The following is a 20,307-nucleotide window of genomic DNA, read 5'->3' as shown; positions in this document are numbered from 1 at the left end:
GACAGGATTGCACACGGGGTTTAGGCACAGGCGGACTGATGGAGGCAGCGGGGGGCGAGCGGGGCGGCAGAGGCTGGACAGACGGCAGTTTCAGCTCGCCTTCTTGCTTTGCAGAACTCGGTGTCCCTTCCTTCCATGCCCCACCCGACTTCCCCTCTGTTCCTTAATAGCCTCACTCTTCGCCACGGCGCAAGCAGCCGCTGAGCCTCAGGGTGTCCTTTTGTTGAGAGATCCACAAACAAACCCCCTGCTTTGTCCCATAGTTCTGATGTAGAAATGTTAACTTTAGTGGTACCCGGGAGCTTGTCGCGGACCCATTTCATCCGAACAATTGCTGTCATAAGTTTACAAACGTCCCTTTCTTCATGGGAACTCTGGTTTCCCATTTTCATTTTCTCTGGGCCACACCTGCCAACCTCGAGGAGGTGACTAGTCGCGGGGCCCGCTCGCTGCTTCTTTCAGCAGAACTTTTCAAGTTCCCAGAGAGTCGCAGCCCGGTCGTCCTGTCTCAGACGTTCAGTGCCGATATCACGTCAGTAGTCACCATTTGCCGCGACGAAGAGAGACGGGGAAGGCAGCTTGATGCAAGCTAAGTTCCGACTTTATTAGGCAACATACAGAAATTTATTACTTTGTCAGAAGGCTTAAAATCTTTATCTATTGATTAGTCATTTTATCACATGCAAAATCGTCTAATCTAAATTCTGTCAACCACATCAGCTTCCCGGAGAGCAACAGTCTCAGCATATTCATCAGATAAGAAGGACAGCCATATTCATCAGATGGCAGGACAGACTCCTTGCTTCTTCTAATCAGATCACTCTGACTCAGATAGTTTGCCCAAGGGCTTGTGTTGCAGCTGGTCCCTGATTGACCATTGTTCTTCATTAACGACCTGTGATCCTACAAGCAGGTATGTGGCAGAAGGGAGGATGCAAACATACAGAAATGTGTTGGTCTACAGGCACATGGGTTGGACATCAGCAAGATTATATACAGAGCAAAGTTTAGCAGCACCAAAACATTTTAGAAATAGAAGAAACATTTTATTTGCCTCCCATTACCTTTAAGGAAACTCAAAAACATACTGAAGCAAAACCAAATCATATTTAAGAATTTTTCCACAAGGATTCCTGTTTAAGGGAAATATATGAAAGTTTTTGTCCTGTCCCTCAAAATGATGACAGTTGCAGGCACAGAATTAGCTACACATATAAAAAAACCCAAACAACTACAAGAAAGCAAACATTTCATCTTTTTGCCACATAAATTCTAAGCTATTATCACCAAAACTCTAATTATATTTCAATTTTATCAACCAAATCTAATCTATGTCATCTGAATGCCACGTAGTATGATATTCCTTTGTCAGCAAGAGAGCAAAATTGGACAAGTAACCAATGTAGAGCGATATAATACATTATCCTCTGAAACAGTTCCTTTAAGTTCATCCAGTTTTTGGAATAGCCAAGTACAGTGTATCAACTAAAGAAAGAACAGGAAAAAGCTTAAGACACTTAACTACATTCAAGACAAAAAAAAAAAAAAATTACAGAAAAAGTTTTCACTCCATAAAAAGAGATTTGGAGAAATACAGTAAACCAACCTGACTGATGTATAAGGAAATTAAAAACCTGTGATAGTATGGAATATTTTCCTATGACTCTGCAGCCCAATGCAGAAAAGTTTATAATAGACACTTAAGAGTCTGAGAGGCTCCTGGGACAAAATTTTGATAACTAGGGTTTTGACAAATAGGGCTCTCCATCTCAACAGCAGAAGGTAAGAAGTATTCCTTTGGGATAGAGTTCGTAGACACACTGGTGTCAAATGACATGGGTACTTGAACACTGGACAGTCACAAGAGATGGACCTAAGCAATACAGAAAGTAATCTGAGATCCTCTGGGAAAATGTGAGACTGGTGAATGAAAAACAGCAGAAGTAAATGCATTAGCTAGCTCAAGATCCTGCAGAACTTCCAAATGCATTTTGGCTGTCCATGTTGAAACTCTCTTCTGAAATCAAGAGTAAGCATTTCTGGGAGCAGATATGGTCTTTGAAAACTCATCCTGCATGAACTCTTCAAACCAACTGTTCAATTGTCCATGCTACTTCTCCAGTCAACAGCTGGCTGCTGGGTTCAGTAAAATGGCACTCATGTCAGCTGCCTGTGGTGTTGTAAATTCAGGTTTACCGAGGGCTGTTCCTGTGTAGTGGTGGAAAGGAAACCAGTAGTAACTTCTGTAAACTGCAGGCAGAGTTGTGTAGTATGAAGTTAAAAAGAAAATGAACGATTTTTGGACTTAAGGTAACTGGAAGTCTGGTGAAAAAAAACTTAAAAATACCACCTGAAGCAAAATCACCCAGACAAAGTACCTAGAAACAGGTCCTATCAGAGATGTCGGAATATATATTTTTTTTCCTATAGATATTTAAAGGATATAGGCTCTACAACTTTCTCTTCAAATAGAAACAAAGCTGACAGTCTATCAAAGGTCTGCTGGTCTGCCTCAGTACTCTTCCAGGTTGTTGTTGAACCTTCAGAAGCAAAACATCACAACTGTCTTTTTTCAGTTGTTCCATTTCTGAAGCTTGACTGCCAGATCATGTACATGCTAACGTAAGCACTGAAGTCAACAACTTGTGTAAGAAACATATGCAAATTTTGAACAGCAACTGAAAGATCGTGGAGTTCCAAATCCCAGCTTCTCCAAAGAAGCATTAGCAACACAAATAGCCCCTTTGCTTACCTGAATACAAGGCATGCTATATTTTTCACCGACTACATATGCAAAGAATTTCCTGCTTCCATTGAGCTTCTATCCACCAGCATCTAATCTGAGAAGAATATATGAAGAGACTGACAAATCTCTCACATAACGAACTGTGCATTAGCATCTGCCACTGTAGATTTTTACAACAGAAAGCCTATGAAGACTAGCTTAATAGCATAAAATGGCCTCCCAGTAACCTGCATGTTTAAGTGGTCCATCTGTGAATGCCTAAAGTCTTCTGGAAAAAAAAGTAACTCCACATTGTGCACATTTTGTTTGCTTGTGAGCATAAAAGATATTCAGAAGTCCTTTTAGGTCATGTTAATATGCCTCATTCCTACTGAAGTAGGAGAAAGAATTTGCGATGTTCACTGCACTCTATTAATAGACGAGTCCTGAATCCCCCTTATAGGAAAAGTGCGTAGGATTCAAAACAGTTAAGCATTTTCAAGACTATAATCTCACTACTAAATCTTTACACTGCAAGACAGAAGTCTCTGAAAGGATAAATCAGTTGCTGACATTGTTTCACACAGCAATGAGTGGCTCCCTCAAGATGAAAATGGAAGCTGCCCTGCATTTTCCCTGACAGTTCTTTCAGGGGTCCCCATATTTAGATACACCACCTAGGCTGCCCTAAATGTTACTACTTGTGTTCTCCCCTCTTTCTCTCTCCCAGAAACACACTAGAGTATTAGTTCCTGGATTTCAGATGATGGTCTTCCTGAGGTCAATCCACAATAGAGGCAATGTGAAACGCTGCATGACTGCCATAACACTGATCAGGCTGAAGATGGCACCTGAGCACCAACTGTGTCCCAGAGCTGAGGTGGAAACTCTGCATAAGGATTCCCTTTCCTACTCTGAATCCCTTACTATGAGGAGGACACGTAGAGATCTCTACTTAAAGCTTGAAAAGAAGTAGGGGAAGTGAGAGTGATCTCCCATTGGAATGGGCTGCCAAGGGAGGTGGTGGAAGGCACCGTCCACAGGAGGTCTTCAAGAAAAGACTCGATGAACGGCACCTTAGTGCCATGGTATAGTTGACTGGATAGGGTTGGGGGATAGGTTGGCACTGGATGACTGCGAGAGGTTCACTTCCAACCTGGTTGATTCTATGATTCTATCATCCATGAGGAAATTATAATTTGAGTGATGGTGCTAAACAGCAATATGGTACCATAGCCAAGTTCTCATGCACAGGACATACTCCAAGATTTTCTTCAGAGTTTCTATTCAGACACTCCTAGAGTCTGTTAGTAGAATGATACAAAGAGCAGTGCCAAGTCGCTCATACCTCCTCAGCTTCTAGGTCTGGCCAAGCACTATCCTTTAGCACAGGACATTTCATGTTCTCTTCTAGGATCTTACTTGGAACTACATCTGGTCTCCACCCACTTTGTGGCTAAAGTGACAGATGTGGGGTTTACTGCCTGAAATTCTGACAAATATAACAGATGTCTCTGACACCTTTAGAAAAGCCAAACAATTTCCTTAAAGGTGAAAATGTAAGACAACAAGTTACCAGTATAGATGTCACTTATATTTATACCTCTTCAGTCTCTATGACAGAAACTAGCCTTATTCTAGTAGGAACTTGAACTGCCAGCTAAATCAGCTATAGCTTGGAACAGGTAAGAGAAATTTCCAGGAACGATAACCAAAACAACAACCTGTGATACAGCCCTACCATAGGCAGAAACACAGACTGCATTCAGTCCAATGCAAACTGAGCAGGGGTAACAGTTTACAGTACCAGTTGGCACAGCAGCCAACACAACAATTCCAGTAAAACTTCTTCCTTCTCTCTCTCCCTCTTTTGTTTAGTGAATCCAATGGAAGTTAAGATGATGAAGATTTCTTCAGAAACTTGACAAAAGATGTTATCTGGAAGTCTCCAAAGAGATTAGGAGGATAGATGCTCAGTACTTTCAATATCGCTGCTACAAAAGAAATGACAGAACTGAAGATAGGTCATGGATGCTTCACCCTGCATGTCTTTTACAAAAGGATACTGGGCACTACCAGACACACGCAAAGCCTCAGTGAGTCCTACTACTGTCTTATGTGTTATATGCATGTGCCCAAAGCAGAATGCTTCTACATTTCCTTTTGTGGCAGGACACTGATTTCTTTACTTGAGTAGGTGAGACACTAAGTGTGAGACAGAGCTTCACACTACAACACCTGTGTTTTTTTATGCTCTCACAGTAGTTGATGTAGAACAAGCTCATGAAGTTTAGAGCTACTGAGCATACCTAAAGTGGGTGGTTAGTCACATAGCTCACCACAAATTGTGGACTCCTCTATTTCCAGTGATCACAAAGAAAGCACACATCACTCTCATGTTGACATCCACAATATGTCTGTAAAATGCAGCCAAAATCCAAGCTTAGTAACTTAATTTTGGAGACTAGTAATTTTTAAAATGAGATTTTATCACAACTGAACTACTGTCAATAGTGTAAACAGAAACAGGTCAATATAAGTTTACGTAACACTATTTTAATCATTGCATATTACATGAATTTTAAGAAAACATAATCTTAATGACATTCCAATGTCCTATGTAGGAAGAATTCACAAGACAGAGGCAATTCAAAGTCAGTTATCACAGCTACACTAATAACTATGCATAGAAGCCATCATATAATAAACAAATTACTTACAGTACAACAGTATCCAAACCCAGGATACTATGGGGAATAAATGCAGAATATAAGCTAATCAACTTTATTTGCATAATACTCAGGTTTTCACACTTGCTCAGCTACAGAGAAACAGCAATTTAGTCATTTTGTATGCAGCAGTACAGCACTACACAGTCACATCCAACTCACCTGGAATTAACATCACCATGTCCAAGCTGCCCATGCTGTCCATATCCAAATGTGTAAACATCACCATTTTCCATCAAAACCACTGAAAAACAAATAAAACTGAATCACATTTTTCTGACACATGCACATGTAAACACACATCGAGACATTAAGAGATCTGTATCAGATTCCACAACCCTTCACAGCTAGCATGTCTATGCACAGCACCATATAAATAACTCCCAAATCAGTCAAAAATTGCTTAGCTCTTAAGTAACTCAGTATGTAACACAGTATTTCTCACTGTTGAAATATAGTGTAGTAGGCTACAAAATAATTATGCAACCTTTAGCAATCATGTGTACATCCTTAGTGAAGTAGTAATAATGAAAATACACACAATAATATTAATATTAAGATAAAAACAACAAAAAAATACATTTACATTAACATTGGTTAATTGTTTGTACCTGAATGGTGGAATCCACAACTGACTTGTACAGCTCGCAGTTCGCAATCAAAGCGGACAGTCCCTGGTGGATAGGTTGTGATTTTGCTAGCATCCTTTTCACCTCTTTCTCCACTTCCATCTATAAACAGAACTTGTAATTACATCCCATGTCTTCTAAAAGACTTATATTAATAGGAAGAGAACACAAATAGTATCTCACCCCCCACCCAACCATTTGTAAAGTAGGAGAAAGAGAAGGTGTTGAAAGTGTGGCATCAAAGTAGAGGTGAAAGATGACAGAAATTACTTCTAAAGATCTTACTACAAGGAAAAAATTGCATCTTCTAAAGCAGAAACTTATAAAGAGCAGACAAAAGTCACTAGCACACCAGGAAAATTGAAACAGGAAACTGAAACAATGAAATTTCAGTTTTGCTTAATAATCACCACTTCAATTCTTCAATAAAATAGCATTAGGAAATAGGACGAAAGCACTGTAGTTAAACTGAATAGATATAGCCTGGTCACTTTTTTTCCCACAATCATCACCTTTTAAGGATTTTACTTGACTAACCTGACAATATCAGCACTTATTTTTCATAATTAACAGTTACTTATGCAGCTCATATGTAACAATGTCAGCATGCTCACTATCTGCATGTTTGTTTTCTGTCTGTTTAATATGCATTTTTAGACAGGGGTTTCTGTGATTTCTTTCAGAAAGTGCACTGTTGGTTCCTGAAGACAAACTGCTCTTGCATCTCAAGTGACAAGTGTAGTGTTTAGAAACAACTCAAAAGCTGTTATTCTCTCCAAGTATCAAAATATTTACATCATCTAACAATTACACTATAATCAAACCATATAGTCAAAGGAAGGTGGTTTCCATAAAACCAGCAGGAAATCAATGTGACAGAGAAACAGATAACTTGATCATCACCATTAAAACACCTATGCCTGCATATAAAGCAGGCAAAGAACATTCTTTTAAAAGTGCATTTCCACAAGGAACAGTTTCATATATGCTTTATTTACAAAGGTGGTTCAGGGAAATCACTGCTGCTCAAAGTATTGTGAATTTAAACATAAAATTATAGTTTCTACACAATTTGTCTGGAAAATCATTAGTGAAAGTCTGAACTGAGACTTCATTATCCACCGCACAGCACATCACTTAAAAGATTTACAAATCAGTAAAGTACAATTCTGCCTTTACACACACTGCTCAAACTTTCTTTCCTTTTAATTGCATAGAAACAGCAGATATAACAAAGTAATTTCAACACTGTCATAACAAACCAGTTCAAAAAAACACTTACTGTTCTGGAAACAAGGCTCTGTTCCAGAGATGATTGAGTGCAGAAATTAAGTGGATCTCTACAGAATTACACATGCACTACATGCTGGATTTATGTGAAATGGAGATTCAAGGAATTGTCTGGCTCTGAAAATTTCCATGGAATTTTTATTCTTTTAATTTTTCTAGCAGTGTCAGTTGTGTACTACCAGACTGTACATTCACATGAAACAAATCTTGCAATTCCTTCCCTTTAAAATAAACTAATTTCTTGGATATAACTTCTTAAGAGTTGGAATTTTCAAATTCCAAAGCCAACTTCTGAAAGCTTTTACAAATACAGGAATAGAAGCAGCTGTCTTCCATACCTATCTTATTTTGCTTAAGCATGAAATTTGCAAACCGAACATTCAGCTCCTCTCATCCTTCTTTCTGCAGTAACTGCCTTATGAGTTTTGAATCAGTTGGGTCTTCAGCACTTGTAAGCACTCTACATTAACGTGTGGTAAGTACAAACCCTTTTTAACTAAAACCAGTAAGACTCAGAGTAACTGGATAGGACAAAAAAAAATTACTGAAATATACAAAGCTCTCTCCATTTTTCTTAGAAAATTTTTAATTTCTGAATGCAAATTTTCCCTCAGTAAAACACACTTCTTGATTGATATTCCTACCACAAAAGCAAACAAGGTGCTTTCCAGGAAAAAAATCCTTCAGTCTCAATAGGGAGTGTAGTCAAAACAAAACAGATAGGAAACTGAGTGTATCTGACTCAGTGCAAGAATTTGAACTTTAGGTAATTTCTGTGACTTGGATAGCTTGCCAAATATAAATATATGCTTTGGGGGAGTAGAGCCTCCTCTCAACAGATGATAGAAACTAGGATAGCTACTTTCAGTGTTGTCTTCTTGAATGAGGTATTCAGCTTTATTTCACAAGTGAACAAGAAGTCCATTTATGAGTTACCTTGTCCTACATAAATACCAAAGGCACCTTATGAAATAACAAGAACCACCTTTCAAATTATTTAACAAGTGTAATTTCTGGAGTAAGTAATTTTAAGTGGTGGGTTTCTTTGAGAGACAGAGAAGCAGCAACAATTTCTAAACTACAGAGAACTAAGAAAAGCTCATATAAATGCTGTAACTTGTCTACCTATTCAATGAGAATTTCTTAAGTAGTTTCTTCTTCTGGTACTGCTTCTATTTATGATTTGCAATGGTTACACAGGTGTAAGTCTCCACTTGCTGTATATAACATGAGAAGTTATTTCTAACCTCTTCAAAATTCTGTGCAACTTCATCTAATCAAACTTAACACTCCAAAAAGAATTACTGAATGATAAAGAATAGAGAAGCTGGTATGAAAGATAAGACTGTCCAAATAGAGAGACAGAACTTGCAAAATCAAAAAAAGTATATTACAAAGAAAGTCAACCTTGTCGTTAAGAGGTGTCATCAACAAACTATTAATGGTCACGATAACACATGACAACAGGTGAGGACTTGTGAGGTTTGAAATACCCTTGCATGTTTCAGGTCTCAGATTCCAATAAAGTGTCTAAACTATCTCCCTACTGATACCAGTATGTAAAAACCTAGTAAATAAAATGTCTCTGAAAAGTTCTTGGTATAACTTCCATCCTCTTGTTCAGAACATTTTTTTTCATTGCCACTACTCTCAAATAAAGGAAAACAGGTGGCATTTGCTTGACTCAAGATTACTTTGGTTTTGATTACTGCTCAATTAATTTCTCTAGTGGAGGAAATTCTTCAGAGTTTTTTAAATGAGTTTTACAGTTTTACACAGATTCCACTGATGAAGTCTGCAGGTATTAGAGACACTGACTTGGAACTACCACCCTCATTAAAGACTGAGGATGAAACACAAGCTTGTTTTCCTTCTTAGTGTCAAAGCACTCCACAAATACCAAGGATGTGGTATATAATCTTTTCTACCTATACAGACATAGATAATAAGCATCATGATAATGCTTAATATGCATTTTTTGGAAATAACATCTTGATCTTGATATGCAGATGTTTTAAATTGCAAGCTTCCCAAAAAATAGGTATTTTGATGAAGTTGAAAGAGTTTTCAACTAAGAAGTTAATCAGAATTTTGTAAGTAAAAAACATATAGATTTGATAATAGGTGTGAGTAGATATGAAACATACTTTTAAAATCAAGTCATAACTGTCAGTCCTGAAGAAGCTGTTCACATTCAAATTTAAGTATGATTACCAAGAGATGTCCTACAGCTGCAAAGAGAGAAGCAGAAAGAGGCAGGAGCAAGTTTGGTACTGACCTCATCACTACTACCATTTGAAATAAATTTTCCTTGCTAAAAGATCTTGAAGGTCTGGTTAGTGTGAGCAGTGTACTTTAGATAAGCAATTTAAGGCAAGACTTGACAACTCAGAGTTGGTTTAGGATTTTGGTATTAAGCTGCTTTGTACCTGTTGCAGCCCTTCATGTTGATGTGTTATTTTTGAATGAGCATCTAGTGCAAGGTTCATGTGTAGCTTTATTTTCAGTATCTGTTTTTCATTCACACCCTGATTGCACGCAACTGAAATGTATTTCTATTTGCTCAAGCAATAAATTCAAAAGGTGCAAATTACTGGCAAATATTTCAGTTGGGGCATTAGCTAAACCAATTATGCTCGAACAGGGGCATCAAGCCCTTTTACACAAAGGCCATATTTTTCTGACTTGGGAGAAAGGTAATCTGGGGGATTTTTGATTTTGCAGAAGTGGACCAAGATTCAGCAAAGCCCTCCCACTCCCAGCTGCTCTGCTTTTACCTTTTTTTTTTTTTTTTTTTTTTTTTTTTTCCCTTTTTCAATTGGCACATTAGCTGTTATGAGAGCATAATACAAGTGTCCTAGGTATAGTGGACCAGCAAGAGAGAAGCAGCACACAAATATGAAAGCAAGGCCTGCTTTGTCTCTAGTTACAAGCCAGATAAAAATGAAGCAAACTCAAGCGCTGCATGTCTAGGAAAACTGGTATGTGTTGAAATAATGGAGGCAGAAATGAGCCATTCTGTTTAAAACCTCTGCTAGATTATGCTGTGGAATATTTAAAATTTATATAAAATGTACAGTGTACATTTTTACATGGATATATATAGCATCATTCTTGCAATTCTGTGCCATCCTTCAGCTATTCACCTCAAAATCAGCCACAATAGCCAGAATTTTTTAAAAGACATACTGTGCTGTAAGTGATCTAAGCCCTTTTTTTTTTTTTTTTTTTTAAATTTACATTCATACCTGTCTCAAGCATGGATCCAAATGGCAAAAAATTGCCATTTTTTCATTAATACTTTCCTCTTTTAATTTACGTGAAAACTCGGCTAGGGCAGATTTATATGATAGGTTGGACTGGATGACCTTGGAGGTCTCTTCGCACCTGGCTCATTCTATGATTCTATCTGGAGTTAAAATAGTGGCTTGGAAAACATCCTATTCAAGAGTAAAAGAATGATGATTTCTAATGTTGGTATCCTTTCACTGGTCACTGTCCTTGTCTTTTTTGATTATTGCTTTTACATTCCATGTACAATAGAAGACACACACCTTTTAAGATGAAGTATGCCCCCTCTCTGGAAGTTTACAAGGCCAGTCTGGATGCAGCTTTAAGCAACCTGATAAAATTGAAGGTAACCCTGTCCATACAGCTGGAATGCGATGATCTTTAAAGGTTCCTTCCAAACTATTCTATGATTCTAAATCTTCTTTCATTATTCCTACCTTCCCCATTACTTCAACAATAACCCACTTCACCAGTTCTTTCCTTCCTCTTGGAAGCTCTTCCAGAAGTTAATGTATATTTCTAGTGGAATTGACAGTTGTCATTTAAAAGAAGCTGTCTTCTGAGGCAGGGAAGGTTCTCAAAATATAATTGTAAAGATGTTACAGTCTTCCTTTTCTGTTTAGTTTGAGACACAAAGAACTAAAACCAACTGAACATTTCTTTGCATATAGCCTTCCTCCAGGAAAAGTAAATATTTGGTTCTACAGTGCCTATCTGAAAATCTTTCAACACGATATAGACCTTTGTCCTTACAATTCCAATAAGCAACATAAACCTCGAATTGATAGTAGGAGATACTTGAGCTGAAATGATCTCTCCTAACATATATCAGAAAAAGCAGATATGTAGGCAGGATAAGCATATTCTTATGTAATTGTCTAGGAGGTCAAGCAGTATAAATGGCAGTAGTATCCAGCTAAAGAACATCAGTCATCAGCAAACTCTCCCTCAAATTACAGCATTTAGGTTCTGGATGTTATGTATTTCAGCATCCAAGCTCTCCCAGGGAGATTATGATAGATTATTTAATCAATCCGTACTTCAAGTTGAGATGGTATGTTACACAAAGGACCAGATTCTGCTTTCATTTCAATAAAGTAAACCCATGTTCATAACTAGGTAGCCCCCACACACTGAAACTGTATCCTCAAAGCCTCCAAACTGTCATAGAATATTTGAATACAAGGCAAATACTACCCCTAACTTCTGCTAATTCAACTGAAATGCCACTCTAACAATTCTTCCCATATTTAGCTATTCTTTAGAAAATAGATGAAGTGACTCTTACCACTTTGGGAGCTGCAGTCTACATAGTACGTATTTATCCTTTATATATATGCACAGACATCTATATTCAGATATATACAAACTATGATGAGATTTGATACAGGTCAACAATTTGTAATAATATACTACTACTTCCTAATATATTGTAATTTTAATCTAAAACTATACATTAAGAATTTGCTTTCCAAATACACAAGAGAACACTTAACTCAAGAATACCGCAAGGTAAAATCTGTCATTTCTTTTCTATTCTCCCCATTGAAAGATAAAACAACATGTTGTTATCACTATTTAAAACAAGTAATTTCCAAAAATGGCTTGTTAAAAGATAACATATCTACAAAAAATTGTAACAGATCTAGACGTGATATATATCTGCAGCAATCGCTTTAGTGTAACACAAACAAGCAGTGCAAGTACAACGCAGCAGATGGAGTTACTGGAAGGTGTTAAAAGTTTCCTGTGGAAAAATTAAAGAGCCTTAGGAATAAGACAGCATCAGAATTGAGTAAAGATACAGGAAAACAATGTGTGTCTCACTCACTCAAAAAAAAAAAAAAAAGAGAAAGAATAACAAAAATTATGGAAACTACCAAATATTCACACTTTTTAAAAATCGGTCAGCATTTAAATGTGTTTTTTTTCTCCTCAGGTAAAGTGATACTAACAAGAAGAAAGGCAGAACCCATTTTGCACAGTTCTTTGAAAGGACAGATTTAGTGCACAGAAGAAGTGACTAGGAGGATGGGCTTATTTCCACCTTAGCCAATAAGGAAGACCAAATACCTTTGTGCTTGTCCCGTTTATGCTTTAGCTGTGCTGGATGGGGTCTGATTCTGGCTAGAGCCTGTTCTCGATGGTTCATAAAAATAGGACCAGGAAATACAAGGGGGCCTGAGGAGAAACATTTTACACATGCATAGGAAAGCTCATAAAATGGAAACACTGTGTTAAACAAAATTTAAATTAAAAGCAATGAAAAAAAAACAGCAAAAAAAATGTTTCCATAATTTCAGAAAGGCCTAAATAAAAGAAAGCTGGTCTTACTATAAAGAAAAAGCAAAGTATTTTGCATTACACATATAAATATACCACAGTAACAATTTTTGCTGCATTTGCAAGTATGCAACTGTACTCCAAGGAATGGAAACACTGGAGATGGACAGCAAATATCATCACTGTCTTTAATACTTTAAAAGATGCATTAGCATGCTTTACTTCTTACAACATTAAATTCAAAATACGAATTGGGAACATCAATGTCAATGCTAAGTTAAAAAGTAACAACTGTTCAAAAATTTACCATATTTAAAATTTGGACTTACAGCTTATGAAAAAAACAGCTACTCAAAAACACCTGTTCCTTGAAGAAAATTATTCAAATTGTATAATCTTCTAGTAATCTGCAATTTATTTTGAACATGTTTTCCATCTACACAAAGGTCTCCAAGAGAAGATTTATACTTAAAAGAACACTGATGCATTTAAAAATTTATCCAGATTTTTTTTTTTTCATCTAGACCAAGCAATGCTGTAAATTTTAATTGAGGTTGATTATAAGCAGATCATGGATAAACAATTTGCTCCTAAAATCCGTATTTTCCCTCTATTTTAACATTCAAGCATGTCACTTCTTCCAGAAATCTCACATTCAATGGAAATCACAAATCAGGAGCAGCTAATTCTACCAATTGCCATTCTTGCCATTCCACATGTTCCCAGATCCAGTCCTCATAGGTGAAAAACACTCAAACAAAACACCCAAAATACCCAAATAGAAGCTTTGTATCATGTTATAAATATTTAGCTTATGTGAAACTTTGTAAACAAGTATTCCTCCTCATCCTTCAATTAACTTAGGCCAACTTTTCATAAATGCTCATTGTCTCATATTTCCTGCTGACAACTTTGGTCCATCTGTTCCTTCACCAGTAAAAAAATATTGTGAAAAGGAATTTAAATGCAAGTTAGGTCAAATCTAGCTTTAGAACCTTCAAAGGAAGAAACCTGTCTTTAGATAAAGAAAATACTGAAATGTTAAATTAGTTGTGTAAACTAATACAGTGGCCCAAAACACCATTAATCATTCATGATTCTACATACAGCATCAATTTCAGGGGTATTTTTACTGCATTTATGTGGACTTTCTACCCCATAATAGGATCCATTGTTAATTAAGACTCCCTTCTGATACTTAAGAACCATTTGCCTTTCTTTACCTTCATTTGTCAAATTAATCCTTTAAATGTCTTGCTATTGCTCCCTCCTCTTACATTCTTTTCTCAAGTTTCCATTTAATAGATGCATATTTGGAAAGGAGTTTCTTCAGGCCAATCTCTGCATTTAATATCCTACTTGCCAGAGTTTAGAATTACACAAGTCCCCATCCAGGTTGGAGTAGATGATCTCTAAGATCCCTTCCAACCTAAGCCATTCCATGAAAAAAAGTTATACCACACTTTCCTTCAAGTTGGAGATGAGATACTGAAGATTATTACTAAGGCAGTTCAGGAAAACACAAGAAAAGGGAGAGTCTTATGAGAAGCAGATTATGAAAATTTATGTCTGAATACAAAAGATAGAGAGGAAAGCTGGATGAAGGACAGAATATATGGAGGGAAGGGAAGGTAATAACTTGCTTACTGAAAAGTCCTTTATGAAATGAGAAGTTCAAGAAATAGAGAAGGAACAGGATAATATGACAAACGTGAAATTCAGATTAGAAAAGTTGCAAAATGAAATGCAGAGAACAAAAACTGCAGCATGAGGTCTGTGGACCTCAGACATTTGTGGGTGGTCAAAAAAAAGTGACCTCTACATAAATTAGGGAATAAATTCTGAGGTGTCAGTAAATGCCTGCATAACAAACAAACAGCCATGGGACATGACACAGCCTTCAAGGCAGCCTTTGCCTTTTTAGTGCCAGAAACCAAGATGGGAAAAAAAAAAAGAAAAAAAAGAGGAGTGCATTTCAGGAGGACAGAATGAAGTGATGTACACTAGGATGAGTAAAAAACACAGAACATTTTTGGGGAAAGACAATATTTTAGGAAGCATAATACACTGTCAGCCCCAGCATAGTGACAGTACATGTCTCACTTCGGTTGCCACTCATCTGAATTACATTCTCCTAGTCAGAATCTACCCTTCTGGTCGATGCAAGATTTATCTTTGTTTCTGGATGCTTTACTTTTCCATCCATTACTTAAAGAACTTCAATCTAAAATTACATCAAACACACATCTCCATTTAATAATAATTTCTATCCATGTAACACAAGTCTGTTATCCTCTTTGTTTTTTTTAATGCATGCTAAATCTGTAATATGATTGAAATGTGAAAGGAAACATCTACATTTTTATTACACTGTGATGCCTTCATCATGTGCTGTCAAGATGTAAAATATCTGTTCCAGACCCTTCATAATAATACCACAAGAAACAAAACTCTTGGACAATTCATACATACAAACCATATTTGCCTTCTGCTTACATCTGAGGTTATCTGTACAACCTGAGTTTAGGTACTGTGAATTAATCTCATTAAACAACTCGGCCATGCATTGGACACTTCCTTTATTTTGTTATATAATAAAATGGCTGTGGAATATTGTTTGAAAGACTGTACTAGAATCCTCTAACTTAAGATCATTTCACTTAGAAAAGAACTGTAAGATCAAGTACAGTCATTATCTGACTGTACCAAAACTGGTGCTAAAATATGTCCCTCAGTACCATATCTCTCCATCTTTTAAAGCACTTCTAGGTGTGGGGATTCAGTCACCAGTGTACACAATGAGACTATATTCACTTATATTCTTCTGCATCCTTACCCATCTGAACACTAGGCAGAACTATCAGAGTTTACTACTTAATTTGAATTTATATTACACATTTTATTTTGTTTCAGTACCTTTCCTTAAACAAATGTTATTTGGCAAGCTATGATTACAGTAAACTGAATCAATGACCTCAAATGGTGACTTACATTAACTGCACCGAACGTAACAGGCTACCTGAAAAACAGTACACAACCATACAACTGAAGACTGTATAATGAGGAACACAGTATAAATTAAGATTGCACGTGAAAGTCCTAGGTTGCATGGCACTTTCTGTTGTAAAAACCTGATTTTGGCTTCTTGAATATTTGTAAGAGGAAAACAGACAGGTTTTTGGAGTGTTTATTTTAGCAGTAAAACAGGGAGACAACCTCTTAATATGGAAAAATAGCTGTCTAATGAGTCAACGGGTGGTAAATTTTAAAGAAAAATATTTCAAGAAACAAAATTGGGAACAAATGCTTAATTTCAGTCCCACTAAATGAGAAAAACATTACACTGAGGTAACAGCCCATCCCTATTGCCTCAAAGGAAGCAAAACTTGTTATTCATACAAGGCAAGAGTGTTAAAGGGCATATTCTATAACTATAAATAGCAATTTATTATTAAGGCAGAAATATTCATAAATATATGACTGTGCTGCGCAGGCACTAAGCTTAATTGCAGTTTGCTTCTTTTGCTTAAACACCCAAATAAAACCAAGAAACATCCCTCTTTCAGGGTCCTTAAAACTGACACCTAACTGTACAAATCATAGAGTCAACCAGGTTAGAAGAGACCTCCAAGATCATCCAGTCCAACCTAGCACCCAGCCCTATCAAATCAACTAGACCATGGCACTAAGTGCCTCATCCAGTATTTTTCTGAATACCTCCAGTGATGGCAACTCCACCACCTCCCTGGGCAGCCCATTCGAATAGCAAATCACTCTCTCTGGCAAGAACTTCCTCCTAACATCCAGCCTATACCATCCCCAGCACAACTTGAGAATGTGTCCCCTTGTTCTGTTGCTGGTTGCCTGGCAGAAGAGACTGACCCTCACCTGGCTACAGCCTCCCTTCAGGTAATTGCAGACAGCAACGAGGTCACCCCTGAGCCTCCTCTTCTTCAGGTTAAACAACCCCAGCTCCCTCAGCCTCTCCTCACAGGGCTATATTCCAGGCCTCTCATCGTCTTCGTTGCCCTTCTCTGGACACAGTACTCAAGGTGTGGCCTGACCAGTGCTCGGTACAGGGGAAGAATAACCTCCCTTGTCCTACTGTTCCTGATCCAGGCCAGGATGCCATTGGCTCTCTTGGCCACCTGGGCACACTGCTGGCTCATCTTCAGCTACTTTCTACTAGTACCCCCAAGTCCCTTTCTTCCTGGATGCTCTCCATCCACTCTGTCCCCAGCCTGTAGTGCTGCTTGGGGTTGTTGCGGCCAAAGTGTAGAACTTGGCCTTGTTAAATCTCATCCCACTGGCTTCTACCCACCCATCCAGCCTGTTAAGGTCCCCCTGCAGGGCTTTCCTACCCTCCAACAGATCCACAACTGCTCCTAGCTTGGTGTCATCTGCAAACCTGCTGACAATGGACTCAATTGCCTCATCCAGATCATCAATGAAGATACTGAACAGGACTGGACCCAGCATTGATCCTTGGGGAACTACAGCTACTTAGAGGGGAAGGAGATGCAGACTAGTCAATACAAGCATACAGGACGATTTAAAGGTGAGAAAGAATAAGATGAAATTAAGATTCAAGACAACCTTGACACTTTCTCCCTTCTGAAAACTTGACTATAGATATATTGTTAAGTAAATATGAAAGATGCATTTCTGCAAATAAATACATAAGGTAAATGAAAACAATAAATATAGACCAGAACTATTCTCACTGAGCCTACTACAAATTTGCATTCTAAAACTGAAATATAAATATAAAATTTCTACTTTGGAAATCAGATCTAACAATAATCACCTCTTTCAGACAGTAATAACAAACTCAAGTAAAACAATTTAAAGAACCACATGTGCTCACCATTGTAGACAAAAACCTACAGCATTCTATGGAAAGCATTTTAAACACAACGTCATGCATGGATTTGGTATTTTTTCAAGAAGAACGGGAGAGCCTTGGTTGGTTTTCATTTGTTTGAAGTACTTTGAAACAAATATCATCTCTTAGCCCCGAAAGCATAAAACTCAATATTTAACTAAAACTAAGCTGCACTAATAGTTCATGAGAAATACTATATGTGAATAGATAATGAACAGAAAGACTAACTAATCTGGCCTTTACTAAGTACTATTTCCAGAGAAAAAAAGATGAAAACCTTTCTTTGGATCCAATCTATAGCTAATTCTCATCAGCAAGGATTTGTTGGTTACACAGGCACAAATATTACAAACTTTCTGGAGATAACTAGGCAGCCTGCCCCTGTTCTACACATTACCATAGCTAACATTTTTTTCTGTTTCCAAAACCTGAAAAAATCTATTTAAAATGTTTTCTTGGTCTCTTTCATGAAAATATGAGTACCATAAGAATTCTCAAGAATGGTGCCATGAATTTCACCAGCTCACAGAGAAGCACTGTTTGGATGAGAAGAGACAATGGAAATCCAATCTTTTCCTCTTACTGTAAATCATAGAATATAATAATCAGTCAGGATTGGAAGGGACCACAAGGATCATCTAGTTCCAAACCCCCCCTGCCATGGGCAGGGACACTCTACCCTAGATCAGCCTGGCCACAGCCTCATCCATTCTAGCCTTAAACACCTCCAGCAATGGGGCCTCAACCACCTCCCTGGGCAACCCATTCCAGCCTCTCACCACTCCCATGCTGAACAACTTCCTCCTCACGTCCAGCCTGAATCTCCCCACCTCCAGCTTTGCTCCGTTCCCCCTGGTCTTGTCACTACCTGACAGCCTAAAAAGTCCCTCCCCCGCACTTTTGTAGGCCTCCTTCAGATACTGAAAGGCCATAATAAAGTTACCTGGGAGCCTCCTCTTCTCCAGACTCAACAGCCCCAACTCTTTCAGTCTGTCCTCATAGCGGAGCTGCTCCATCTCTCTGATCATCCTCGTGGCCCTTCTCTGGACATGCTCCAGCATCTCCACATCCCTCTTGTCAGAGGGGCTCCAAAACTGGATGCAGTACTCCAGATGGGGTCTCAGCAGAATGGAGCAGAGGGAGAGAATCACGTCCCTCCACCTGCTGGCCACACTTCTCCTGGCCTCATCTGCCAGTTCCCTCAGCACCTGTGGGTGTATCCCATCAGGTCCCATGGACTTTCAGGTTTTTCAGGTGATCACAACCCTGATCTTCACTTATGATGGGCATCTCTTTCTTCCAGTCCCTGCCATTATCTTCCATGGTTCCAGGAGTGTGCCTGGAGGCCTTTGCAGTGAAGATTGAGGTAAAGAAGTTGTTGAGAATCTCAGTCTTTTCCATGTCACTTGTGACCATTTCACCTGTTTCCTTTCTGAGGGGACCCACACCTTTGCTAGGCTTCTTTTTACCATTAAACATATCTGTAGAAATTCTTGGTATTCCCTTTGACCTCCCTGGCTAGATTCAATTCAAACTCTGCCTTGGCTTTCCTAAGCAGACCTCTAGCTGTCCTTTCTTCCACTCCTTGTAGAGTTTCTTTTTGTGTGACAGCACGTCCAGGAGCTCCTTGCTCAACCAGGCCTCCTAGCATTCTTCCCTGCTTTCCTCTTTGTTAGTATGCATTGCTCCTGGACACAGATGAGGTGATCCTTGAATACTGACCAGCCGTCCTGGGGCTCTCTTCCTTCTAGGGCTTCGTCCCCAGCAGATCCCTGAAGCGATCAAAGTCTGCATGCCTAAAGTCTAGGGTTGTAAGCTTAGAATACATCCTCCTGGTTGCCCTCAGGATCTGAAATTCAACTGCTTCATGGTCACTGCAGTCAAGGCCGTCCCTGAGCCTCACACTGGTCACCCGCCCTTCCCTGCCGGCAAGAACAAGGTCCAACATAACACCTTTTCTTGTTGGTTCCTCCACCATTTGGAGGAGGAAGGTGTCATTGTCATCTATGCAATCCAGGAACATCCTGGATTGCTGATGCCTTGCTGTGTTGTCCCTCTAGCAGATGTCAGGGTGGTTGAAATTCCTCATAAAGACCAGAGTTTGTGACCTGGAAGCCTCTTCTATTTGACTGTGAAGGGCCTCATCTGCTTGGTTCTGCTGGTCAGGTGGCCTGTAGTAGACCCCTACAGTAACGTCACCCTCCCAAAACAAAACTGGTCATCAAATTTTCACACCCAGTTGTGCAAATAGAGATCTCCAAGTATCATTCTCTTTTATCATGTAAGTCATTCTGAACTGAAACAGGAGGCTCATTTTTAACCCTTTCAGCTAGACATACCTTCAGTATGCACATAACTATGGAACATAAATGTTTTTTTCCCACGGAGTATGGATGTGTACAACAAGATGGTTAGCAAAAACTGAAATGTTTCCCTGCTGCTCGTTGCTAGCAATATGTAATGCAATTCAAACAT

The 20,307-nt window shown here is 38.4% G+C and overlaps 1 protein-coding gene across 1 annotated transcript in view; it reads right to left on the bottom strand.

Annotated features, from left to right (window-relative positions):
• Window positions 1-20,307, bottom strand: part of MYCBP2 (MYC binding protein 2) — a 246,847-nt gene that overhangs the window by 141,183 nt on the left and 85,357 nt on the right. Inside the window, 3 exon segments of the mRNA XM_064173772.1 lie at window positions 5,617-5,698; window positions 6,066-6,185; window positions 12,738-12,845. Of these exon segments, the coding sequence (XP_064029842.1) occupies window positions 5,617-5,698; window positions 6,066-6,185; window positions 12,738-12,845 (310 nt within the window).

Source organism: Pogoniulus pusillus, chromosome 3 (assembly GCF_015220805.1).
Source record: "Pogoniulus pusillus isolate bPogPus1 chromosome 3, bPogPus1.pri, whole genome shotgun sequence".
In the NCBI taxonomy this organism is placed as follows: domain Eukaryota; kingdom Metazoa; phylum Chordata; class Aves; order Piciformes; family Lybiidae; genus Pogoniulus; species Pogoniulus pusillus.
This window is presented reverse-complemented; position numbering and strand designations above follow the sequence as displayed.